The following is a 25,590-nucleotide window of genomic DNA, read 5'->3' as shown; positions in this document are numbered from 1 at the left end:
TTCAAGCTTCACTTCAGGGCGGGAGGGAGAGCGAAAACGTCTGGCTCGAACCAGTTGGCGCTCTCTAATATTCTCCATTGGATCGTTCGATCTCTTCGATTCACAGTCGGTGAGTTACGTTAACGATCTCATGCTATTTTGAGATTTTTGTTCAAGCTTTTCCTATCAATTACCTTGGTTACTTTCATTGAACTATATCGATTTCAAGGCTGTAAGTCTTCTGCTTCATTTTGTGAATTTTTGTTTCCTAATCTATGCATGTCGCTCTAGTAGGAATGTTCTTTAATCTTTAAAACGCCCACTGAATGGATATTGAGTTTTCGCCATCAATACAGAGAAAATTGAAGTGAACAAAAAAACTTGCACCACTAATCTGTTGGTTCATGAGTTTTATTCTTTTAGTTATTGCTAGGTTGTCTTGGAGTGGATTCAGGTACTGAAACAGTGAAAGAAATGGGCTATATCGGAGCACATGGCGTGGCGGCTTTACGAAGATACAAGTACAGTGGTGAGGATCACTCTATTGTGGCGAAATATGTCTTGCAACCCTTCTGGAGCCGTTTCGTGAATTTCTTTCCTCTTTGGATGCCGTATGTGTTCTTATTTAGCTTTAGATAAGCCTTTAGCGTTTAAATTGTTTTTTCTTGTTATATTAATGATTTTGCTCATGAATTTTGGCAACATTTCCACCGAATAACGCTGACTTCTTCTCTCTGTTTGTATCTGAGGACCTCTTCAGCCCAAACATGGTGAATTGATCTTACATCTAGCACTGACTTCTCATTTCTACCTCCAATTTATTGGAATTGCTTCTTATATGTACTATTTTATGCCAGATAACTTTTGTTGGATTCATTTTTCTGGTCACATCTGCACTGCTTGGCTATGTGAGTATCAATCAATCTGACCATATATGCTTCTTAGTTGAACCTCTTTGTTCGAAAGAACACAGAAATTCAAATGTGGATTCTGGAAATTTATTTTCTGGTTTATTTTATGCCAGAAGCTTCGGATGAATACCAATATTAAAAGTTTCTCACTGTTTCACGTATTTTCTATTTTTTGTTTAAGGTATATTCGCCTCATCTAGATTCAGCTCCACCAAGATGGGTTCATTTTGCCCATGGGTTACTCCTTTTCTTATATCAGGTTCGATTGGTTCTTCTTCTTTCTCCATAACAGTTCTCCTGTGCTTTGCTCTAATATATAAACTTTTCAACTTTAATTTCTCACTTACGTGCTAGACTTTTGATGCTGTTGATGGAAAACAAGCAAGAAGAACAAATTCATCAAGTCCATTGGGGGAACTTTTTGACCATGGTGACCTGCCATTTCATATAATTTTTTTTCTTTTATCTTGATTGATATATTAACAGATGATGTAATCTCTTCTTTCCATATATCTCTTCTCAGGATGTGATGCACTTGCATGTGCGGTTGGTACCTTCTTCCTTAGTCTTCAACTCATAATTTGAAGAACCTAAGTGCCATTTTTCTGAAAGTCCATGTTTTCTTTTCAGTTTGAATCTTTAGCTTTTGGAAGCACTGCCATGTGTGGGAGGAATACTTTCTGGTTATGGGTTATTGCAGCCGTTCCTTTTTATGGTGCTACATGGGAACAGTAACTATTCGTACTTTTTTTACCCTTACAGACCCTATGGACTACGAAGAACAAATTTCTGGAAATTGGATGAAATTTGATATGGGCTTGTTAGTTATTTGTTGAATGCTAGGAAGTCCAGCACAGATTTGCTTACTGTTGACTTTTTTCTTTCGATCATTCTGTTTATTCTACCCCTTTCTATGCAGTTATTTCACGAATACTCTAATTCTTCCTACGATAAATGGACCCACAGAGGGTCTTATGCTGCTCTATCTATCTCACTTTTTTACTGCATTTGTCGGTAAATTCCCACGTCTCTTTCGATTCTCCACTTTGCAAAGGATTAGCATCCTTGATCCCTGTGAGAAGCAATTATGATTTAGTTTCTTACCTTTCCAGGTGCTGAATGGTGGACTCGTCCTATTGGAAAATTCTTACCATTTTTAAGCTGGGTTCCGTTGCTTCCTGGTAACTCTATGGTTAATGTCATCATCATTTGCCTTGCCCATATTCTGTTAGATTTAGTGCACACCGAATCTGCTCTTAAATATACGCGCTTTCAAGCAACATATATTTAAATGTTTTGGTACTCTACTGTTCTTATTTTATTTCCATAGCCACCTACTTGCTAACAGTTATGTAAACATTGTCCAAGACTAATGTCATTTGGATAGTTTTAATTGAGCTTTTAAATTTGAACATATTTTAAAAACTTTAAAGACTTCTTGGGATCAAAGTATGATTGTTTTTATTGATACCTTAATGAATTTGATTGATTTGCTTGACCCGGAGTGTCTGCCCTGCTGGATTACTGCCGATGTTTTCGTTTCCTTTTAGCTAATTGTGGCCGAAGCCTAATATTTATTCTTTTTAATGTCAGATGTTGCGATGAGTAGTGCTGTGATGTTAGTAATGACAGCTTTTGGTGTTATTCCCACGGTTGCATTTAAGTAAGCACCCAATCTATTAAATGCTAGATAATATATCTGGGCAGGTGCTATAGTGGGCTTGTAGATATCAGAGCTAAAAATTTACGTGAAGCATAAGCCCACATACAGCTAATAATTATTGGTGAAATAAAGTTAAGATTTAATTTACAATATGCTGTGTTTTTGTGCAGTGTGTCAAATGTCTATAAGGTTGTTCGGGCGAGAAAAGGAAGCATGTTACTGGCTTTAGCAATGGTAATAGCTCAAATGGGGCAATGCGGCAACTCTCTTTTTCCCAGTTTCTTCCTTACTATATTTCTGCCAGTTTCTTGGTTATTTGGTAAACCAACTCTTTAATTCTTTTCTTGTCAGTTGTGCCCATTTGCTGTACTCCTTGGTGGAGTCCTGGCATGGTACGATCTGGAGTTATTGGACATCAAACTTTTTCTTCCTAAATGTATCTTTTATTCTTTCAATGATGACCTTCATTCTCTGTAGGGATTACTTATCTCCTTCAGACCTCATAAAAAACTATCCACATTTGGTTGTAACCGGAAGCGGGCTTGCCTTTGGATTCTTAGTGGTAAGATATTCTTGTTGGGTGTGAATATTTAGATAATAGGATTTCAGCCACCTAGCTGTTTTTCTAATCGTGAATTTTAAATCACCCATATAAATTCTGTTTTAACTCAATTTAAAGAGCATATTAAACAAAAGAATCAGAAAATGGTTTCCATCAAGTTTATTAGACGTTCTTTTTTCTTTAGTTATGTATCAACTTTTCTCTGCGTTTCCTAATTATTGGCGTATTCTTAACCTCTGATGCTAATGGCCTGTGAATAAAAACCTTCTTTTGCAGGGAAGAATGATTCTTGCTCATTTGTGCGATGAACCTAAGGGCTTGAAAACTGGAATGTGCATGGTATTCTACACTAACACACTTATATGTTGGAATTGCTTGTAGTTGAACTTTATATATAGTTCCTAGCTGGTGTTTATTACTGTGTTACTTTGTCTTTGTGCTCATTTTCCCCATGAGGTTGTCATTTTCCCCATTGTAGTATAAGATCTGATATAAGGACTTTTCATTCATACTTTGCAGTCACTCTTCTATCTCCCATTTGCGATTGCGAATGCACTGACCGCAAGACTTGGTGGAGGGTATTTCTATCATTCTATTTCAATTAATTAATGGAAATGACATCCTAGGTATGGATATTGGACCTCTTTCAACTGATGAACCATATGTATAAACTGTTTCAGGGTTCCTTTGTTTGGTGAGAGATTGGTTCTGCTTGGTTACTTCATCTACGCAGGTTCATCAATTTTCTTGATAACAAAAATGTGATATCATTTGTTCCTCAGTCATTTGTTCCTTGAGTTCAATGCTGCTGTTTAATTTCTCTAGGCTGTGAGAATATTTTGATGTTTTGGTGCTGCTACACTTTTTCATATGTATCTTACTTTCTTCGCATTCAGGTGCTCTCTATTTGCACTTTGCCACATCAGTTATTGAAGAAATGAGAAGTTCTTTGGGAATCCACTGCTTCAGGTGAGAGAGAAAACCATGCCACATGCTATAAATTTCTATCAGCTACCAAATTGGAAAAATACTAGGATTCTCTCATTTATTGCCTAGTTCAAACAAGAATCAACGTATTCATTCAGAACTTTTCTTGAATACCAGGATAATTAAGAAAGAAGGTTGAAATCTGCTGGTTTTGCCGTATTGGTATGCCCTTCCATCCCTTGCTGACTTTGTTAAGAACTAACGTATTCATAAAACTAATCACATACTGTTCTTGACAATTTTGAACCCTGACAGAGTATCGGCTTCAATATGAAGGCAACGTGTATTTAGCTATTTCAGAACCTCGGCTATCTTCGTGTAGATTGTACAACGTAGCTAAATCTCAGTAAGTTATCCATCAAGAATATCCCTCTTTGTAGATAGTGCGTGGAATCCTAGCGCAGAATTTCTGCATATCGTACTGGATGTGTAAAGATTCAGAAATCATCAGAAGTTTTGAGTTTTCTTCTTGTAAACATATTAAGCAGCCAAAGTATGTTTTATATCTACATCTGTGCTTATTATTGTGTATGATCTGAAACGTCCAAATCTAATCACTAAATTCTGATTAAATGATGAAAATGTGATTCAGCCATCTAATCTATGATCACAGAGAAATGGGAAGCATCCAATGGAAACAGAGCACGTCAGACAGCAAAGGTATATTTCTTAGAGCATGTAATGTAAGCTGGGGTAGGTTGGTTTTTAATTTAATCATGAGCCCATTCAAATTAAATGGAAAGTAAGACATAATCTTTGTTGTTTTATCAAGATAGGATATGCTCATTATCATGCATAAATATTGAAAGTGACAATCCCATTAAGTCCTTGGTTAAAGCTTATGAGTTACATAAACAATAGCAAAATTATTAATTAAGGGAAGTCCGTAGGGACATCATCATTACCAAATGCCAACTATATTACAACTTAACTGGGAGTAAGCTTTTTTCTTTTCTTTTCTTTTATTCTTTTTTCAATATTAAATTAATGTTTTTGTCAATAATTTAAGATGCTCGCGCGTGTATGGAGCGTGCGACTTTTACTATTATGATCTATACCTTCTACCTTTTTCTCTGCTCTAAAGTACCTACCTCGGAGTATGGTGTAGGATGCCAGTTTCCAATAATGCATGATATAATATATATGTGGCAAGAAAAATATTTTAGGTCGGTCCTACTTATTTATACCTTTGTGGACAAATTATTAATTATTATATTTTATAACATGTACATGAGAGATGTTTTGAAATCCATTTGTGGGGCTGATATTCTCTTCATTAATTCTTTTTCCTTGTTCTTTTGTATTTTCAATTTTGAAAGCTTTTGCATTATGTAAAGGGCTTTACTTGACTTTGTATGTGGTGTTTGAGATCCCATTCGTTCATGGTTTCAAATATGACGTTTTAATTTTTTACTTTTACACCAGAAAGTATTTTTTTCTTTTTCTAGCATTTCTTTAAATAAATTGCTGATTTGCAAGTCTGATGAGATATTTAACTTATAGTCAGATGAATCAAGGTTTATGAATTTTCGGTTGATAAAGTTTCGACTCTATATTATGTTTAGGTGGTGCAAAGAATATGGATTATAAACCTGGTTAATAGGTTGTTAAAATGATTGTGTGTCATAAATTTGTATTGCTTATGTATTAGCATATTCATATCCTAGTCTATAAACTTATGTGTGTGTGAAACTTTATATCGGTTGAGGATTTAAACGAAGCATTTTTTATAAGAGTGTGTAAACCTTTTCTTAGCAAATACATTTTCAAAAACCTTGAGGGGAAGTCCGAAAGAAAAGCCCAAAAATGACAAAATTTGTTAGCAGTGAGCTTGGGTCATTACAAATGGTATAAGAGCTAGACATTAGGCGATATGACAGCAAGGAGGCTGAGCCTCTAGGAGATTTGGACACGAGGTTGTGTGCCAACAAGAACGTTCGACCCTGAAGGATGAGATATCACATCAGTTGGGGAAGGAGAACGAAACATTTTTTTTAAGGGTGTGGAAACTTAAAGAAAACTTCAAAAAAAAAAAAGTACAAAGAAGACAATATCGGCTAGACGTAGGTTTGAGTTATTACCATATATATGTATGTATGTATGTATTCTTTTGGTTACCAAATTTGAAGTTTGGGCTGTAGCAATGAAGTTGTATCAAGTTTGAGGGGTAACGGCAGGGAGACTATATAATGTGATCATGCATGGCATGTGAAGGAACGGGGGTGGACCCGCATTCGATTCGGGCCGCCCAACTTGTTCACGACACGTCAAATGTCATATCCAGCACTCGCCCCCGGTTGGAAATTGGAGAGCCCTCGGGTGTGATCACCACCGTTGGCTTGAATCCTTCTCTAGTAGTACGATGGGCGGAGGAGGGGGGATGGATTTGATACACGTCTCGGAATCTAGTGGGGATGACAACGTCTGGGTCATGTCTCAAAGAGTAATGATTATGTGTAAGAAAAGATAGTAGACAGCTGAGGTTGCATGCCTCCTCCTCCTCGTAGGCCTCATCTCCTCTATGCATTTTCCTTTGGTTTTGATCTTAATTCTTATGATTGATTAAAGTTTAATGCAATGCTCATATAGTTGGTGAAAAATATCATATAAGTTTGGATCTTTACGAACCTGATATGACATTTTTTTTTCTTAATTTGTCGTGACAATTTGGTACAATATTATCAAAAGACGGGTTTTTAGATGTAACTTTATATACAAAAGTAAGAATTTTATTTCTTGAAATTAGCTATACCATATAAGAGAAATTTTGAGGATTGGGACAGGTGAAACTTAATCCTCTTCTGACATTGTTGTAATAAAACACTCCCAACAGGTAACATAATAAAACCTTAAAAACTTAAAAACGTCTCTCTGATTTCATTAATTCCACTTCCACTCCCACTTCTACTTCCACTTGGCTTTTAATTTTTTCACGTGGAAGGTTATCCGACACGCAAACTTTGATGGCGATGGAGGAGGGAGCACGGCGGCAGCAACGAGAGGGAGACTGGATGCACGCCCGCCCGACCCAGCTCGATTGATTGATGAATGGATCTTGGCCGTATGATCTGAAGACTTTGTTCCCACTGAGACTCGGGCGCAGGATGAAGGAGTTGACCCTGCAGCAGAGTAGCAGAGCCCAGAAGCGCTAGCAACAGCGAACCAGCCTTCTTATTATGGAGATTGTTCAATTTGAAGAAGGTATTCATTCATTCACTTCCCCTGCAGGAAAGCAATAATGGGCTGCGCAGAATAGCGCCTCCTTTTAGTCACTCTGCTTTGTGTTTGTTTCCTTCTTCTGCTCCTTCACTGTCTTCTTCCTACAAAACGTGATTTTTACGTCTCTCTCTCTCTCTCTCTCTCTCTCTACAAAGTTTTAATTCTTTTAAGAATCCTACCCTCTTTTGCATTTCTTGTGCTACCAAAGTCAAAACTTTTTCAACCTTTGTCTTTCTTCTTTCCGCCCTTTACCCTTTTCAGCTGTGAAGCATTCTGACCAAGCTCCTTTGTTTTCTCCCATGAATCCAAGTTGATTCACCTCAGTTTTTTCTTCTTGTTCTTATCTCAGTGTCATCTATCAGCTCGTCAAGGAAGCAGTGGCCATGAGGGAGAGAGGCAAAGCTCTGGCGGTTTACAGCAACGATATGGACTTCTATTCCTCTGCTTCTGAGTTTCCCTGTAAGAAACACCCTTCTTCTTCCTCTGTTGGTATCTGTGCTGATTGTTTGAAAGATCGGTTGATCAAGCTTGTTTGTTCTGACTGTGGGGAGCAGAGGCTCTCCTCCTGCTCCTGCTCTGAGATCTCGTCTAATCGAAATTCATGTACTGTGGAAGTGGGAAGTGTTGGGAGAGTTTCGTTTTTAATTGAGAATGAGAGAAATGGCGTTTCGTTGTTGGGTCCGATGAAGCCCAAGATGGAGAAAAGGGAGGAGATCGTGCTTCTGGAGAGAAGCAGTAGTAGCTGTGTGGAGAGTAAGAAGAGTGGGTTTTGGAGGATCGGGAATTTTTTCAGGAAAAAGAGGGAGAAGGGATGTGAGAGATCAAGCGTCTGCGGGTTTGATGAAAAGAGCGATATTTGTATGGTTGATTACATGGGTGTCTCAAGATCGAGATCTCTCTGTAGTTTTCGTGGCGGCGGGCATTTTGGGTCGGAGGACGGCGGAGACATGGTGGTTTCTGGTGGCCGGAGCTCGATTTCCGGTGCAAGAACATCTAGTGTCAATGGAGGACTCGTCTGTGATTCCGCCAGAAGAAGTGGATTCAGCGAAACAGAGCCAAGAAAAAGCGGTTTCGAGAGCGATCACAGAGATTGTGGAAATTATGAAAGCGATCACAATGGGTTCAGTTTAGCTAGTAGACGTGTATTTTCTTTAAAAGAAAGCGATTTTAACGGGATGGATGAATCTGGGTTCATAGATTTCAAGTTGGATTTCACATCAGAAACAAGGCCAGACATCTCTGTTCCCAAAATGGGTCTGGGTCTGGGTCTGGGTTTGGGACCTTTCTCAAACCCCAACTCTGCATTTGGGAGCTCGAGGGCTTTCGACATGGCGCTTTGCAGTGGCTCCACCGGCCAAGGGATGATCGGCAGCGGCGGAGGTTCCTGTAGAATAACAGTCAGTGACAGAGGGATAAAGAAGGGGAGGAAAAGCTTGAAATCATGGAAATGGATATTCAAGCATCCACCAAACTGGGCAAATGCTGCAACATCGAGGAAGAAAGAGGAAGAATTAATGTCTAAAACTTGAATTCAACAAGAACAGATTAGAAAGTGTCCTTTTTTTCTTCGTTTTATGTAGGGTTTAGTACAAATATTGATCTGTATTTCTGTCATCTTTCCGAATATAGTTGGTAATCGTTCTGTGAACTTCAAAGCCACTCGTGTACTCTGCTCAAAATCTCTTTACTTGTTCTTGGAGTATGTGCCTGTCTACTGGCCATTGCCATTTGGGGCACAAACGGGCTGTTTGGTTTAGACATTGCGTAGACAAAGACAAGGAATGAAAAGCCAGAATGTCTCCTCAGTGACAGTTCTTTATAAAAATGTGAGATTATCATTTTCTTTTTATAAAGTTCTAATTTTTTTTTAATTAAATAAACATGTTACTTGCAATTGCACTCCTTTGAAAAATATATGATGTGTGAAAGCTCTTTTTAAATATCAAATGAATATTTGACTGACATTTTCAAGCCATCTACTTTTATTTATTTATTCATTTACTATGCATATTTGACTGACATTTTCAAGGCTAAATATTATTTAATTATCCATTTCCCCATCTATATAGATTTTTTAAAATCTTGAAATTTGACTTATTTTTATTTAATAATCATTTAACGAATTAGTGATTGAAACTATAATCAAAGTGACATTTTCAAATAATAATAAATAAAAATAAATAATTAATTAATAGTAAAAAGAAAAAGAAGAAGGAACCATCCGACGGTCGGAGCTCTCTCTATAAATAACCACTAAAATCGAAGCATCAGAAACAAAGAAACGAGAAATCAGAGATTATAATGTATGTAACAAGGCCGCTTTCTCTGTACAGAAACTCGCCGTCGGCGTTGTCTCTGCCGCCGCCGGAGGGTCCGAGTTCGGGGATTTTGGTGATCAAAGACGAAGCTGCAGAATCCAAATGGCTATTCGGAATGCTGAAGGATGAAACGGTGAGCGTCCCTCCTTTCCCTCAGAACAAGAAGCTGTGGCTTTCAAATACGATGGTCGTGGGTACCAATACCTTCGTTGACTACATATACGCCCTGTTCATTCCAGTTCTTGATCAGCCCCTGTCTTTTAACCAATACTATATCATCAAATCCCAAGGAAGTGAAAAAGGGTATCTGTCTCCACCTCTGTTTTCTTTGTTGAGTATTGTTCTTCCCAATTTCAGCCCACCAATTTGGGCTTTTTTTTTTTTTTTTTTTTTTTTTTTTTTTTTTTTTTTTTTTTTTTTTTTTTTTTTTTTTTTTTTTTTTTTTTNGCTATGAATCACGATTTTCTACGATGGTATAAGCTCTCGTATCAAAGTACACTATAGAGCGCCCTCAAACAGCCTCCCCTTTAATCGTAGCTTCACTCTTTTTTAGAGTTCTCGAATAAAGTATATAATTTGTTTAATACTGGGTCAGTTTGATTACAACAAACTTGGAGGCTAGTAATTTTTTTTGTTCTTTTTCTTGGTGCTGTTACTGAAATTTATGTGCATACAGGCTAGCGTATGTAAGTTCAAAGGATGAAGGGCGGAGCCGATTGCTCGGCGTTGCTGATGCACCGCTACAAAAGTTCGACCCAACAAACGCATACCAAAAATTCGAAATCAGTAACGACGCATTCTGTGGGAAACCCAATGGTTTTGTGTTCAAATCCGTGGCTTCCGACGGAATTACTCCATATTCCATGACACGCAAGGGCTGGAGAGCTTACACCAAAACTCTTGACACTTTCCAACCCACCGCCGAAGCGCTCGGCCTTGACGCCGCACTGCGTGCACGCCTCCCTCAGCTCACCTTCTCGCTGCCCTGCAGATCATCCACCCCTGTTGTTGTAGGGAAGTGGTACTGCCCTTTCATTTTCGTTCGAGAATTGGGGGTTGATTATCAGATCAAGAACTCTCCCTATTACGAAATGACCCTCGAACAGAGCTGGGAGGAGATTTTTGGGTGTGGGAATTACAGGGATGCAGGGAGAGGGGTGGCCGTGGATGTTTCTGTTAAGAAGGAAGTGGTGTCGGTTGAAGGGAAGGCGGTGGGTGGTGTGAGTGTCAGCGACGGCGTTGCGTGGTTGGTTCCGACGAGGGTGGGGCTGAGCTTGGCGGTTGTGGAGAGGATGAGATGGGAGGAGCAGAGAGGTGGGTTTGAATGGGTTGGAGAAGGAGGGGAGAAGGAAGTGAAGGTGCATAGAAGGGAGGAGTTTGAAGGAGTGGGAATGTGGAAGAGATTTGGATGTTATGTGTTGGTGGAGAGGTTTGTGCTTAAGAGAAGGGATGGGAGTTTGGTTCTTACTTGGGAATTTAGGCACACCCATCAAATTAGAACCAAATGGGAGTGAAAGAAAAGACCACATTTTTCACTTTAAAATCATTCCAACCCGATTCAACCCGATTGGATCCGACCGCGCCTGTTTGAATTTGATTCATGCTATACGTTTTTTGTTGTGATTGTATTTTGAGTGTTAGTAAATGTTCAGCCTTTCATATATATATATGATATACTATACTAATGAGACGATGAAAAATGTTAATTAAACCCTTGAATATCCACGAAAAATACACTTATAGACAACGGTACTGGCTTGATTCTACTCAAGAGGGTTATAATGACTCAATGGACAACAATAATAAAATTAATCATAATGACTATAGTTAATTAGTCATCATTTTATTATTAATAATTTAAGAATTATCTCACGTCATTTTTTTAAGAACTTGTCCTTGAGTCCAAATTTGAGCAAAACAACTACGAAACGTCTAGATTTGCAAGAATGACTATGTAGGTCAGGGGCGCTGTTTTCACTTTGAGTTATGTCTCTCGGTGCGTATGTTTACGTAAAAGTTGCTATTTGATCGTAGATCGAGTTCTTGGTGCTCATTCTCGATTATACTGCCTAGACGGACTCGATAGATGAAAGGTGGTAGGTCAGGGGTTATTCTTGCTTTGAGTTATGCTCCCACTGCGTATGCTTATGTAGGAGTTGCTATTCAACCGTAATCGGGTTATTGGTGCCCATTATCGATTATATTGTCTAGATGGACTTAGTAGATGAAAGGTAGTAGGTTAGAGGCGCTATTCTCGCTTTGAGTTCGCTCTCAATGCGCGTATGCTTATGTAGGAAGTGCTATTCGGTCATAGATCAAGTTCTTCGATTAGGCTGCCTAGACGTACCCAATCGAAGTCGGATAAAAATCAAAACTTTCTTCTTGCCTTTGTGACAAAAGGGTTTAAGAACAATATTCATAAAAACCCCTCACAAAAATCCAGCACAAGAGACAGGACAAAAGGGTTTTAAAGCAAAAATCACAGTATTATAAGAGGGAGAATTGCAAAGCAAAAGGGTTTTAGAGCAAGAACCCTAAGAATTATAAGGGGGAAATTGCAAAATTGGTAAAAACTCCATTTCCTTTTTTGTTGCCCCGAACCATCATACGCGCGTTTTTTGCAGCCCACAATTGGAAGCAGGCAACCGGGTAAACGCTGCGGCAGTCTCCAAGCCGACCAGAGTGAACTCCGAAACGGCGGAACAAACTGCGAACGCTTTGCTCGGCGCTCTCGAGGATGGCGAATGTGATTGATCAGGATCAACAGTGGCTTATCAATGCCTTGTCGGCCACCCTCGACCCCAACCACGAGGTTCGCTCATTTGCTGAAGCCTCGCTAAATCAAGCATCTCTTCAACCAGGTTCTTGCTTTTACTATAATTCTCAGCTCACTGTTCTTCTTATTGACTTCCGTTTGTTCTCTTGTACTATCGTGTATCTTCCTGAATGGGATCATTTTTCCACATTATCCAAACAGTAGATGAATCGCATTTCCGCCTCGTTGGCGTCGCTCTATAATTGTGTTAGGCAGAATTGCGTATCATATTGTATATATACGTTTTGAAACAGATTAAGTTTTGTTTGGTTCATTTTATCTTCTCCATCCGATCAACTTATTCTACTACATGGACTTAATTATCATTCTTTGCTCATCTTTAAGGTTTTGGAGTTGCATTATCCAAAGTTGCGGCCAACAGGGAGCTTCCTGTAGGATTGCGCCAGATATCCTTTGTTGTCACTGCCATTAAAATTCTTCGTTTTACGGTGTTATTTGCCTCTCGTTTCCATTTTTGTGCTCCAAGGAAACATGAGGGAAATTGCTAGTTTAAACATGTCCTTTACTCATCTTAACGGTTTTGGGATTGCATTATTCCACGATTTTTGCGTCGGACTTTAACGTAATTACCTAGCTGCAGTCCTGTTAAAGCAGTTCATCAAGAAACACTGGCAGGAGGGTGATGAATTATTTGAGCATCCTGCCGTTTCTAATGATGAGAAGGTATCTATTTTCCACCATAAGCTGTCATTTATTGTTTTCTCGCGTCTTATTTTATCTTTTGTCTGGTCACATCCAATGTCACTACTTGGATACATCCTTTCAATATTAAAATTCTACATTTCTAATTCACTGTTTTGATTTTCAGGCAGCCATTCGTCAGCTTCTTTTATTAACGTTGGATGATTCCCATAGAAAAATCTGTACAGCAATTAGTATGGCTGTGGCATCAATCGCAATATATGATTGGCCAGAGGAATGGCCCGAGCTATTGCCTTGCCTCTTGAATTTGATGAATAATCGAATAAACGTGAATGGTGGTATGACGTTATATATATGATGTTTATTTTCCACTGTAGTCTTTTTTTATCCTTTTCTTTTGGATTATATTTATCTATTTTCTTGTATTGATTTAATTGAGCTCTCTGAGCAATATTTTTATGTTTTGAGATGACAATTATAAATAATACTTGAACTTGCTCAACACAAATGATCCAACAGTCGGATTATTGGTTTTTCCTTTGGATTTATATTGGGTCTTTGTTAAGTGTAGTCTTCATTGAATAAATTTTTGCTTCATGTAAAATTTTGTAGTGCATGGAGGTCTAAGGTGCTTGGCTCTACTTTCTGGGGAATTGGATTGTGAAATGATTCCAAGACTTATACCTTCTCTGTTCCCACACTTGCTTTCAATTGTTTCATCTACAGAGGTATGAATGCGTTTTCTGAAAAATGAAATTTATTTTTGTGATTACCTTTTACTGCTGAGACAGAACGTTCAACCGTCTCTTTAATTGTTTTTTTTATCTGATTGATGGTTAATGCATTATCATATGCTTTATTCTTTGTGCTGAAGAAAGAAACCATTGAAGTTGTGTTTGGATTGATAGAAAATTGACAAATTCTTAGTGGCAGAAGGCTTTATAATACAAATCGAAGAATAAGATTCACCCCTTTGGAGAGATTCTTCCATTTAACTTGGTGATAAGAAAAAACTTACTACGTTCTATCTAACAGCTTTCAAAGGGAGTCTTTGTTTAGAATTGGCTCAGTTCTAACATTAGACCAGATGTTATATTTGGGAAGAGAAACTTTAAGAAAGAGAACTCACTGAACTTACTAAAGAGGGTTATACTTCTAACCAATGGGTTTTTGACCTATGAGCAAGAATACTGTGACAGTATTTCCATGTTAAACTTGTATGTGGTTTCTGACCCACTTACACCTATTGCACACGTATTTGGTGCTTAAGTTGGGTATACTTGAGAACTAGAATGCTAGTTACTTTTTCTCTTAAATCTAAAAATTGACGAACACAGAAAGAAACAAATTATGAACGTTAAAAATAATGAAAATTCGAATCGTAATTATATGAACGTCCAGGATGGACTGAAAGCGTTGAACTTGTCCTTTTATGCATACAATTGCATGAACATGATTGATTTTATATTTTATTTCTTAGAAAATATCTCAGTCTTTGGACCTATGATTGTTTGATTTGCATTTTCTTCTAATCCTTGTCTACAAGGCACGGTGTCATTGAAAATATGAATTTAATTACTTGAACCGTTTTGATTATTGCATACTTCATTACTCCTTTCACATTATTTTAAAATATAAATTATCGCTCCTTAAAAATTTAGTTTAATGTCAAATTTAGAGAAAGGGGGCTATCATTTCTTATGATGTTCTTACCCAAATATGGACTTCTTGTACAGATTTATGACAAGTATTTGCGTACGAAGGCCCTGTCAGTTGTTTATTCTTGTATATCCATGTTAGGGGCGATGAGTGGTGTGTATAAGGTACCTTTTTGGAACTTAACTGGTGCAATTGTTTATCAAGATTGTTTGCGAGTGAGTTTTTTTGTTTTTTTTAAACATATCAGGAAGAAACCAGAGCGTTGGTAATACCCATGCTAAAACCATGGATGGAGCAGTTCTCTAGCATATTAGGTCATCCTGTGCAATCTGAAGATCCCGATGACTGGAGCATTAGAATGGAGGTTATTTCTTGACTTGTTTGCAATATGTGTGCTCTTGTTAGTCAATTGGTGCACAATTAAGCTGTGATTCTTGCGTCTGTTTTTTTATTATTAGGTCTTAAAGTGCATGAACCAGTTCTTTCAGAATTTCCCTAGTTTTGCAGAAAGTGATATTACAAGTACGGCAACCTCCTTTTTTTATTCACAGGTTTAGAGGCTTTTTCAGTTTTCTTGACAGACCTGTCTTTCTAACTTTTGTACAATATCCTTTACTTGGTTGTAGTTATTTTGCAATCAGTGTGGCAGACATTTGTGTCATCTCTAGAGATATATGTACGATCATCCATTGAAGGTGTAGAAGATCCATATGAAGGAAGCTACGATTCTGATGGTGCTGACAAAAGTCTTGATTCTTTTGTCATCCAGGTTAATTGTTAATGATATTTGTAGATTGATTTTGTGTGAGAACCAGTAGATACTTTCAGAAATGAGAGTGCTTTTGAAGTTTTACTTTCCTCAATTTTATCTTTTGTTTTTTTTCTCTGTTTTTAACTTAATAGTGGGTTTTAGTGACTTTCATGGAAGTTACTGTTCAGGGAGAGTGGTGATTTTAATGAAATACTCTTCTCTATAAGCAATCTTGGGGAAGGTCCTCTAAAAGCACCTTAAAGTGCTTTTTAAGGTGTTTTAGAATTTTCATTGTTACTTTTGACTTTGTAATCAAACATCATAGAAATTTTAAAAATTACTTTAATTGGCTAAAAATGCTTTCAATCATTCTAAACGCCATACTGAACTTATTCGTGACCTGACAAACAAATTTTTGTTGGAGAATCAATTGGTTTGTGTTGAATCATACCATTCTTCTTGGTCAAGAGATTGTTCTTCACGAGGGGTGGTTTTTCATTTTAAAGTCTAAACTCATTTGTATGATGCCTACAATCTTACAGTTACTTTTTTGAAAAATTTTAAAGCTGGTTTGGTTTGTGATCTCTCTCTCTCCCCCCCCCCCCCCCCCNAAAGAAAAGAAAGAAAACTCCAGAAAGAATATACTAAAAAGTGTTCTCGACCATGTAGAATCCAAAATTCTTTTATTCTTTTATCTGTGTATTCTTTTCTTCTTCTTCTTCTGTGTCCTCACACTTCTGCTTACCTTCTCATCCGGAAAATCTATGTAGCTTATAACTGAATGGTTTTTTTTACGTCTTTTGGATTTTCAGTTGTTCGAATTTCTTTTAACAATAGTTGGAAGTTCAAAACTGGTGAAGGTGCGTCAAAATATTTAATACATCTAATTGTTTTACATTGCATCCTTCTTTAACTTCATTTGGTCTAGTTTTGCAGCTTGTGAAGAACAATCTAGGGGAGCTGGTTTATTACACAATTGCTTTTCTACAAATTACGGAGCAACAGGTTTTATTCTACTTTTCATTGTATTCCTTGGGCAGAAAGTTGAGTTGAACATTAAATATTAGCTTAGTTCAATAGTATTCTTTGCATCAATGTATTTCAAATCTTGAAATATTTTTTATTCTTTTACATTTCTAACTTATTCTTATGTTGAAAAAAACTAATTCCTGATATTTATAAAAATCATATTTTCAGTCATACTAAGCCTGTCCTTTCCAACGCATATTTAAAGTTTGTTGCATATAAATTCTCAAATATAATTTTTCTGGTTTTTTTTTATTTTTTTTATTTTTATTTTTTTATTGTATCACTTTTAACTTGGAAAGCTTAACTTTCAGTATGTGTGCTTTTGTCGTTTGGGCCCTTTTCTTGTCTGGCCATTTCTGTTTCTTTTGTTCGTTTCATTTCTTAATGAAAAATTTCAATCCCTATATTAAAAAACTCTTGGATATTTTGAATCTGTTTTATGGTTTGTTCTTTTCTAGTAATTTTGAGGACAGTCCTTGTTGGATAATCTTGTGAATAATGTAGAGAAAGGATATAGTTTAATTGGATAGCAGTCAAACCCTAAGTTTAAATTATAAGTTGTGGAGATACCACACATGTTTGGAAGCTATAGTATACATTTTTCACTTGCATACTGCAGGTTTGATGAGTTCCATTTAGTTTTCTTGTTTTCTTATACATCCTCTGATCGATTGTGCCTTCATTTTTTTTTTTCAGAAAATGAAAATTAGTATGTATGATTAAAAAATGTCCTCCAAATAGTTCTTTTTTATGACATCACATGAGCACTCCACATATGCATGATTTATGATCGGCGTTGAATTTTTATTCTGATGTTTGAAGTGGACATGATTCAAAATGTGGCACCAAGTGCTTTTTCTGGGATAAAAAGGAATCTTGATATCAAGATATATGTTCTTTTTCAAATCTGACAATAAAAGGAAGTAGATAATATAAGGGATACTTGGTATCAAAACAGAAAATATATTAAGCAAACAAAAAGAGACAGGAAGAGGAGTGAGAAAGCCCCCTCCCAAGAGAAACTAATGAAGCACCGCCTCCCAATATTGGAGTATTTGAACTAGATTATAATTACAAAATAATATCTTGTGCTTAAGGCACCAAAGAAAAGAATTGGTTTGTACAATATTAAAAAAGAACTCAAAAGTATAAGAATTATCTTTGTCAACCCTCCGGTTTCTTTCCATCCAAATTTCCAAAACATGGCCCAAGCTGAACCACTCCTCAACACCTTTGCTTTCCCGCTAAGGTTCCACCCATTTAAAGCTTTAGTAAGCCACTCCAAAGGTCTTGAGCAAAAAAGATTTCACCCTCTCAAGGAGAAAGGACACCGAAGGAACAAATGTCCAGATTTTCATTGCCCCCTAACAAAAGAGTTCATGCTAAAAAATTCCTTTGGATTCTATCATGCGTAGCCAAACTTTGATATGCCACGCTCCATAGCAACACTTTTATCCATTTTAAAACCCTGAAATTTCATATCAAATCAATCATGAGAGTTTTGAGTTTAAGGGAGGTTTCAGTCAACTTGATCAAAGCAGATTTTGTAGAAAAAGCCTCTGATTTCAAGTAAAGTGTTCCCCCTTATCATTGATGACCCCCAGATTTTAGATGCATTATAGCCTCCGAGGTGGTGGGTGAGCATAAAGTTAAGAAGAAGGTCTCCTCCAAAAGCTCGACCTTGAAAAGGCCTATTAATAGGTTGATTGGTCTTACCAAGATGCAATCCTTGAATGCCTTCGACCATCAGTGGAGGAAATGGATGAATGCAACAGTGGTTTCTTCTTCAACTTCAAAAATTTCAAAGCAAAAATTGATGATAGAATTAAGTTTTGGATAGACAGATGATTGGGGCCTATTTCCTTGAAAGAGAACAACTTCTATAGTGGCGTAGGCACCTTATTAAAAACTCTCTTCTATCTTCAAGTTCATGTGTTTTCCTTGATAGAATGTATATTCATCTTTATATATGCCTTCTAGACCTAAGTATTTGATAAGGAATCACTCGAAGGGAAAGTAAGATTCGAATTACCTTGTTGATCAAATATTTCAAGGCAAGAACAACACTTGTTTGAGATTCGAATCACTCCACATGCAAGATCGATCATGTCAAGCTTGAATGATTCTAAACATGCAACCTAAACTACATAGAATTGTAAAGAAACTTAGTCATTGGCTAAAGGAAAGAACAAATGCTCTTTTGACTACATTTTTCAAGTTTACTTTACAAATATAACAAACATAGCTTTATATAGCCTCAAAATGAAAACCCTTGACCTTCCATGAGGCATTTCAAAAGTTGTAACCTTTATACTTCATGACCATAATTAGCCACTATGTAAATGTAACCTTGAAGTAAATAAAAGTCTTAAAAATACATTAAAGAAACACCATAACTCTCCACCCAAAGTTTATGACCATCCAAGAATAAATGAAGCTTGATTCTTCTTTAATGTGGAATGAATTGCAACATCTTATGATAATTTGAATGACATTTTCTTCACATCTTCCTTAAAGTTTAATATTCCATGATTGATGCCTTGGTTCATATAGTATTCTTGTAGACGTTCAGCTGTGCATGAATTCTGTCCAAACCTTTTCTCATATAATTTATTTTTTGTGACTCTTTTTGAACACTGCGCGAGTTTAACTTGATGTGGGGTTGGGAGATTTGAATCTTTAACCTCTTGGTTGATGGTATATGCCTAAACCAGTTGAACATTGACAATTTTATATGTTGTTCTTGCTTAGCACTTTTAACTAAAAGCTGTCTTAGTCTAAAATGTTACTTTCTACTAGTTTCATATGTGGTCAGTGGATGCCAATCAATTTGTTGCCGATGAGGATGATGGCACCTTTAGCTGTCGTGTTTCAGGTATGCTTATTTTCTCTTATGACTCCTGATACATTGTTTAGTGACTTGGTCGTTGGATTTTCCAGCATATAAGATTTGAATTGTATATAATAACAAAGAAAAAGATTTGAATCTGATACAATTGAAATGTTCAAATGACAAGTTGGATCTAATATACTGCAAATGTATCAATCAAAATATTGATTTCATCTTGATGAGAGTAGCCCTGGTGGTGAAGCCACTTTGGATTTCTGTCATATCTAAGGATTCAATTTGAATGGGGTGTTGCCCTTGTATATACTTACAGTTGTTTCAATGAAAACATGATTTCTTACATAAAAAAGAAAATATGAATGGGGTGTTGCCTTTCTTACCTAAATAAAAAAGAAGTTTTAATCAAACTTGTGACGATGGAAATAAAAGACAATTTCTTCCTTATGATAGACTTTATGACAATATTTTATCTGGCTTTTGGTTGGTGTGAGTGTCTTTCTCCCTCTTTACTGATTATAGTTTAAATAATCACTATAACCTTATGCCTTATAGAATTTGCATGTGGAAAATGCCATAACATTCGGGCCACCGGGCCTCATTATGATGTCCCAAATGACCTACTCATTATAGGGTTTGAACCCATGGTCAGCTTAAGAGCAACGGTAGAGGTTATCCCTCTCCATAAAACTAGCGAAGGTAAGCCTTCCAATCGTTAATAATCACCAAAAGGCTGTAATTACAAAAGAATCTAGTGTGATTTTATCACCCAGATGCTACATGGTTTACTAAAAGCCAAAAATTCAGAAAAAGCACTTATCTTCAAAAACCCAACTATTCCTTTCTTTCCAAAGATCCCAGAGGAGTGACCACGTAGTACATCTCCAAAGGACTTTCCCCTTGCTGCCAAACATTCGTTGGCCATTGCTTCTATGGGCCAACCACCAATCTTCTTAGGGAGGCAATAATCCACCCCAAACACTTAAAAATACAGACCGCCAGTCTTTTGCCGCTAACGGTCAATGCAAGAATATGTAGTCAAGAGATTCCACTTGTAAACAAAGGCAGCATATGGAGGCTAGAAATCATCCAGTTTTGAAACTTCCTTTGATGCTTTTTGTGCGTATTTGACTTCTATAGGCTACAGACCATTAAAAAAAAACTCACTTCCTTTGGAATCTTGAACTTCCAAATTAGGCTCACCTAAGGATAATTCATTCTTGTCACCCCGTCAGTCAACTAAAAATATTATGATGAGGGAGTAATTACATAAGAATTTATAAAATGAGCGCAAAAAAGAAACTTGATAGTTTACTGTACCGAAAACTCCCTCCCAGCTTCTTTGGCTGTGAAGATGTGGTTATTTCTTTCCAATCACAAAACTTATAAGTTGTAACGGCCCTTTAACAGCACTTCAGCCTTCTTTTTGAGTCCAACGATGCAGAGCAATTGCATCAAGGTATTCTTTTCAATTTTATCTTTCCATATTTATTTTTGTCAAGTCTTGGCCCCAACATGGCTTCTTTCTTAATTAGTTGTGTATAAAGAGATTTAAGTGAAAGGGAATTTTGGCTTTCCGAGGTCAACATGGCTTCTTCCACCTTGCTGTCATTAAAGACCTAAATCAAGGGACTGACTTGAGTTTGAAGCATTCCACTCTTCGCATATAGTTGCAAGCAAGCAGCGAGACTACATAATCTATAGAAGCATTTATCTAAATGAACTTTTTAATCCAGTTATTGACTAGAGACAAGTGATGGAGCATCCCTCACTTCCATGACCACTAATTGAATTATGTGGTTTTCAGGCGTTGAAATACCATCCATGGTCTATTATCTCTGCCAACCAATGTTCTTCTAAGCCATCATAATTGTCCACCAACCATTTTCTAATTATAGAAACTGTATTAGTTTCAATTTAGTTCCATGTTGATACATTCTCTCTTTTTGGTGAGTTTTTTCTTCAGTAAGAAGAACAATGCACTTTTTCATGGGATAGTTAAAAATATATATTGATAATTAATTTTACCATTCATGTTGGTCACCTAACTAGGATTTAATATCCTACATTTTTATTTGGCAACCAAATGTAGCAGTGTTAGCAGTTGTCTTGTGATAATAGTCAAGATGTGCAAAAACTGGCTTGGACACTCACGCATATGAAAAAAAGAAAGATTTACTGTAGGCTCAGTGATGTGGTTTAACATGGTAGTACCAAAGCCATTTTGTGTTTCATGCTTTATATTAGTATAAACATAAAATCCCTTTGAAGAATATAGTTTTTCTTCATTGTCGTCCAGGGCTAGCTTCTGTGATACACCTTTCGGTGTGGAAAGTCAATAAGTTCCTTTTATTTCATTTATGAATGAAATTGTTTATCTTTTAAAAAAATAACATGGTACTAGAGCAAGAACTCTTGAACTACTATTATGTTATTTCTTTATAATTGATATGGATAATCACTTGTGAAACGTTGTGCTAATTTCTAAGTCTACAAGGATAAGTGTTAATAATTTAAATTTTCCACAACACATCTGCTTAAGCTTTTAACTTCAGTTATAGTTTAATAGGATGTCAGTTTTTAGGCTTGTTTATCTGCATGTGCTTAAAACAAGAGAAAGAAAATGATTTAATAGGATGTACGAGGGCAAAGTGTAACTAGAAGAATCTAGTGTGGCTTATACTTCATTTTTTGGACTTCCTTGTGGGTTACTTTAACTTAATTTTTGTGACGTCTCACTTTTTAAAATTTAATTTTTTTTTCTTTTTAAATTTAAAATTTATTTTTATAGGATTTAATGTACAACCCTAAGTTATAAATTTTACTTATTCAGTAGGATTTTGTTTCCTATTTGTATTTTTTTCTTGTAAGTTCTCATATCTTCTAAAAAAGATTGTATATGATTCTTCCAGGTGCACTGTTACTTGAAGAAATTGTTGGCAGTTGTGGTCTTGATGGTATCAATGCCATAATAGATGCTGCCAAAAGTCGGTTCAGTGAGTCAAAAAGAGAAAAAGCTTCTGGTTCTTCAGTTTGGTGGAGAGTGAGTAGTTTTCTTTTTCTTTTTCTTTTTGGTTGAAAAACAACACTTCGGTTGTAGAGGAGATATTTTTCGAATAAAATGATTGATGATATATGTCTGATTCATAATAATATATATTTTTTTAAATTACATGGCATTGATAGACCGTTCGGATGGCAGCCAAGTGTTGAAAGGTTGTATGAAAATAGGATTTGGTTTTTATCATTTGCCCAATCAGCGATGTTGATTATCCCTGTAACGAATATTTGGTCTCAATAAGCTTCAAAGTCAGAAAAGATTGTTGGATTTGGGTTTTTCTCCTCTTATTTTCATGGCTCTAATGGGATTTGGGTTTCTTTCTAGTTTGCTGGGTTTAGGTTTGTTCCTTCTGTTATTGGTTGTCTTTTGTTCCTTTTGGACAGCTGGTTCTTATACATACTCATAAAGGGAGAAATTTGATGGTAGCTTTAAGTTCTATGCAACCTTGTTTGTAACTCATAATTTTAATGAAAAGTTTTGTTTGCTTTCAAAGAAAGAAACTGGAAGCTTCCTAGATTTCAGTATTTTTCCATCATGGCCTTTGTTAAAATAAACTCTATTTCACACCAGTCGGCATCTTTTTCTTCTGAATGCTAAATTTTCCGATAGTAGGAATATGACATCTTGCTATATCTTTAATGACTTCAACTCAGCGATGCTTTTTGTGGTGTAGAATCTGATTCCTATATGCATTGTGCTCCAAATGTATGTCCAGAATTTTCCCCCATAAGAGACAGTGAACATGCATTTTTGTGCTTTTTATATGGACATATTCATTCGCTATCCATTCTCATGGAGTGATTGGTCTTGATCCTTATGATAAAAGAACATTTATTATTCTTTGTACATACTTTTGCTTGATTTATGTGACAGATCAGGGAGGCTGTTCTATTCGCTTTAGCTTCTTTGTCAGAGCAGTTGATTGAAGTAGAGGTTAGAACAATCATAAACGTTTTTATCACTCAGTTCTTGCATTAATCATGTTATGCAAGTATTTTTTGAATTTTTATTTTAACTCATAAGAATATTTTTGTTCTTGGAGCTGTTTTCTGAGTGGAAATATGATAGGATAGGACTAGGAAACCTCCAATTGATTTCACATTACGAGTGGGGCGGTACATGACAGTTTTTGTGATTAGTTTGTTAGTATTTGACTGATAGGGCATCATAGGTACAGAAAGGGTGTGATGCAACCCTTTGGATAGTCAACAAGCAATTATATAATAGTTGATGCTAGCATTTAGTTGGCATGCCTGTAAGTAGTTCAGTCTTGGGAGAGAATGCTTCTCTCAAAGAGTTTATCAGTTGTACTTTCTTTCCTTATTTGCTTTACAAAACCATACACTTTACTCTTTTGTTATATCATTTCGCTTATTGAAATACTTGTACAATTTTAAACATTATATTTTTACAGGCTCCTGGAGTGACAAGAGTTGGTTTAGAAAGTTTTTTGGAGGAAGTATTAACTGAAGACATGTCTATCAGTAATTCTGCTTACCTACATCATTTTCAATTGCTAAGGTTATTGTAAACACGTTATTGCATCAACTTTTCTTTTCTCTTGCAGGTCCTAGTGATTGTCCTTTTCTTTATGCTCGTTTATTCACGTCAGTTGCCAAGCTCTCCTCTATGGTACCACATGCAGCTCTCTCATGTTTGGTCATATTCTTTTTTGTTCGTCCTCTAAGAACCACAAATATGGATATGAGACACGGATACGATGCAGACACAACACGTCAACCTTTTAAATTCTAGGACACGGACACGACAAGGAAATATTTATTAAAATATACACTATTTATCATTTTTATATCATAAGAAAATTCAAAGGTCAATGAATTTATACATTTATATGTTTAAAAAATTAGTTTGATGCATTTCTCTCTCAAAGTTTATTATTTTTGTCATATATGTATTTGTATAGTATGCTTAACAAATGTTCGATACATGCCTAACAATGTTGGACTTACTTTTACTTTATACGACTAGTGTTTTATACATCTATTGCACTAACTAGTGTCTAATATGTGTCCAACAAGTATTGGAGTGTCCAAATGTCCGACACAAACACACTAGTTTCCGTACTTCTTAAGGTCATCTTCCTCTCCTCTGCCTCACAGTAATGTTTCTATATTGGCAGATTAGGCGTGACCTTATTCATCAGTTCCTTCATGAAGCTGTGAAGGCTCTTGGCATGGATGTGTAAGCTTGTCTAAATTTGTTGCACTTTTTCTTTTACTGGCCAATAGTGAAATAATCTCTATTGTATCAATATCCTTTTGGCAGGCCACCTCCTGTGAAAGTTGGCGCCTGTAGGGCACTTTCTGAGCTCCTACCTGAAGCAAACAAAGAAATCATTGGGTCTGAAATGATGTTTTTGTTTTCATCACTTGGAAATCTTCTCAATGGGGTACTTGGTTATGGAAAATTAAGGAAACTATTTTTTCAGAAAATACAGTATACCAATTAATGAATTTTCAAAAAATTACTATTTTTTTTGTCAATATGATAAATTAATTTTCTCAAACAACATCTATCGAATGCTATCATTTTGCTTTGATAGGCGTCAGATGATACCTTGCACTTGGTACTTGACACCCTTCAAGCTGCAGTTAAGGCCGGTAAGTTTAATTGAATGAGCTAAAAGCTTAGCTTTTAGTGAGAGTCCTGGAAGCTGAACGGTGATTTTGATCAATTTTTTTTGTATCTTGCTGATTATCTGTTTTTGTGTTTTCTTCAATGATTCTTGTAGGTGGTGAATTGTCCGCTTCAATAGAGCCCATTCTCTCTCCTGTGATTCTTGAAATGTGGGCGTCGCATGTCTCTGATCCTTTTATCAGCATTGATATAATCGAAGTTCTCGAGGTAATATTGGCAAAAATTGTTTATCTGACGTCCTTGATTCTGTACTTACTGGTTTATGTGGAATTTTCATCCTGCCTCAGCTTCTTTTTATTTGCTTTCAGTTGCAGTCATTTAGAAGAAATTATAGAAATAAGAATCAGTACTAAATATGAAAATTTTATTGTGAAAGATTAGTCTCAGCTTAATTTTAATTAGAAGCAGATTAAAAGGAAATCGAATGTCTTTCTAACTTTCTACACTTTAAGACACTATTAGATATAGTA

At 36.3% G+C, this 25,590-nt stretch overlaps 3 protein-coding genes across 10 annotated transcripts in view; all 3 read left to right on the top strand.

Annotated features, from left to right (window-relative positions):
- The first annotated feature begins 5 nt into the window (after positions 1-5).
- LOC111776350 (choline/ethanolaminephosphotransferase 1-like) lies at positions 6-9,170 on the top strand. 8 transcript variants are annotated; one of them, XR_002812245.1, is made up of 24 exons: positions 6-109; positions 403-590; positions 740-749; positions 837-887; positions 1,072-1,149; positions 1,245-1,320; positions 1,414-1,436; positions 1,521-1,621; positions 1,810-1,904; positions 2,003-2,071; positions 2,484-2,553; positions 2,724-2,787; positions 2,905-2,945; positions 3,031-3,115; positions 3,392-3,454; positions 3,635-3,693; positions 3,796-3,848; positions 4,012-4,084; positions 4,220-4,264; positions 4,358-4,448; positions 4,716-4,762; positions 7,044-7,303; positions 7,671-7,780; positions 7,876-9,140. XR_002812245.1 is itself a non-coding variant. In XM_023655793.1 (20 exons), the coding sequence occupies exons 2-19, from the start codon at positions 454-456 to the stop codon at positions 4,239-4,241; spliced, it is 1,170 nt and encodes a 389-aa protein (XP_023511561.1). In that variant the 5' UTR covers positions 6-109; positions 413-453; the 3' UTR covers positions 4,242-4,264; positions 4,358-4,636. The 8 variants fall into 8 exon arrangements, 4 of the variants coding, with proteins under 4 accessions (XP_023511561.1, XP_023511552.1, XP_023511571.1 ...); XR_002812241.1 differs by having other exon boundaries at positions 7,671-9,140; XR_002812243.1 differs by having other exon boundaries at positions 4,695-4,762; positions 7,671-9,140.
- Positions 9,171-9,621: 451 nt separating this feature from the next.
- LOC111776378 lies at positions 9,622-11,302 on the top strand. The gene is made up of 2 exons (XM_023655815.1): positions 9,622-9,942; positions 10,316-11,302. The coding sequence occupies exons 1-2, from the start codon at positions 9,623-9,625 to the stop codon at positions 11,151-11,153; spliced, it is 1,158 nt and encodes a 385-aa protein (XP_023511583.1). The 5' UTR covers position 9,622; the 3' UTR covers positions 11,154-11,302.
- A 772-nt stretch (positions 11,303-12,074) lies between these two features.
- Positions 12,075-25,590, top strand: part of LOC111776232 (importin-9) — a gene marked incomplete in the record, with an annotated part of 21,770 nt that continues 8,254 nt past the window's right edge. Inside the window, 20 exon segments of the mRNA XM_023655631.1 lie at positions 12,075-12,500; positions 12,800-12,861; positions 13,046-13,138; positions 13,284-13,455; positions 13,730-13,845; positions 14,854-14,940; positions 15,024-15,140; positions 15,235-15,298; positions 15,403-15,545; positions 16,340-16,387; positions 16,464-16,532; positions 19,356-19,431; positions 22,314-22,444; positions 23,336-23,395; positions 23,877-23,946; positions 24,030-24,094; positions 24,603-24,664; positions 24,749-24,872; positions 25,026-25,083; positions 25,215-25,317. Coding sequence (XP_023511399.1) covers positions 12,377-12,500; positions 12,800-12,861; positions 13,046-13,138; positions 13,284-13,455; positions 13,730-13,845; positions 14,854-14,940; positions 15,024-15,140; positions 15,235-15,298; positions 15,403-15,545; positions 16,340-16,387; positions 16,464-16,532; positions 19,356-19,431; positions 22,314-22,444; positions 23,336-23,395; positions 23,877-23,946; positions 24,030-24,094; positions 24,603-24,664; positions 24,749-24,872; positions 25,026-25,083; positions 25,215-25,317 — 1,844 coding nt within the window.

This window comes from Cucurbita pepo, chromosome LG01 (genome assembly GCF_002806865.2).
Source record: "Cucurbita pepo subsp. pepo cultivar mu-cu-16 chromosome LG01, ASM280686v2, whole genome shotgun sequence".
In the NCBI taxonomy this organism is placed as follows: domain Eukaryota; kingdom Viridiplantae; phylum Streptophyta; class Magnoliopsida; order Cucurbitales; family Cucurbitaceae; genus Cucurbita; species Cucurbita pepo.
Note: the sequence above shows the minus strand (reverse complement) of the source record. Positions and strands in the feature narration are given on the sequence as shown.

Excerpts from the sequence above, each read along its gene's own strand:
- LOC111776378 (XM_023655815.1), top strand. The coding sequence starts at position 9,623 with ATGTATGTAACAAGGCCGCTTTCTCTGTACAGAAACTCGCCGTCGGCG. Across the intron at positions 9,943-10,315 it reads TCCCAAGGAAGTGAAAAAGG|GCTAGCGTATGTAAGTTCAA; the intron begins GTATCTGTCTCC and ends ATGTGCATACAG.
- LOC111776350 (XM_023655793.1), top strand. The coding sequence starts at position 454 with ATGGGCTATATCGGAGCACATGGCGTGGCGGCTTTACGAAGATACAAG. Across the intron at positions 1,905-2,002 it reads CTTTTTTACTGCATTTGTCG|GTGCTGAATGGTGGACTCGT; the intron begins GTAAATTCCCAC and ends TTACCTTTCCAG. Across the intron at positions 3,694-3,795 it reads ACCGCAAGACTTGGTGGAGG|GGTTCCTTTGTTTGGTGAGA; the intron begins GTATTTCTATCA and ends AAACTGTTTCAG.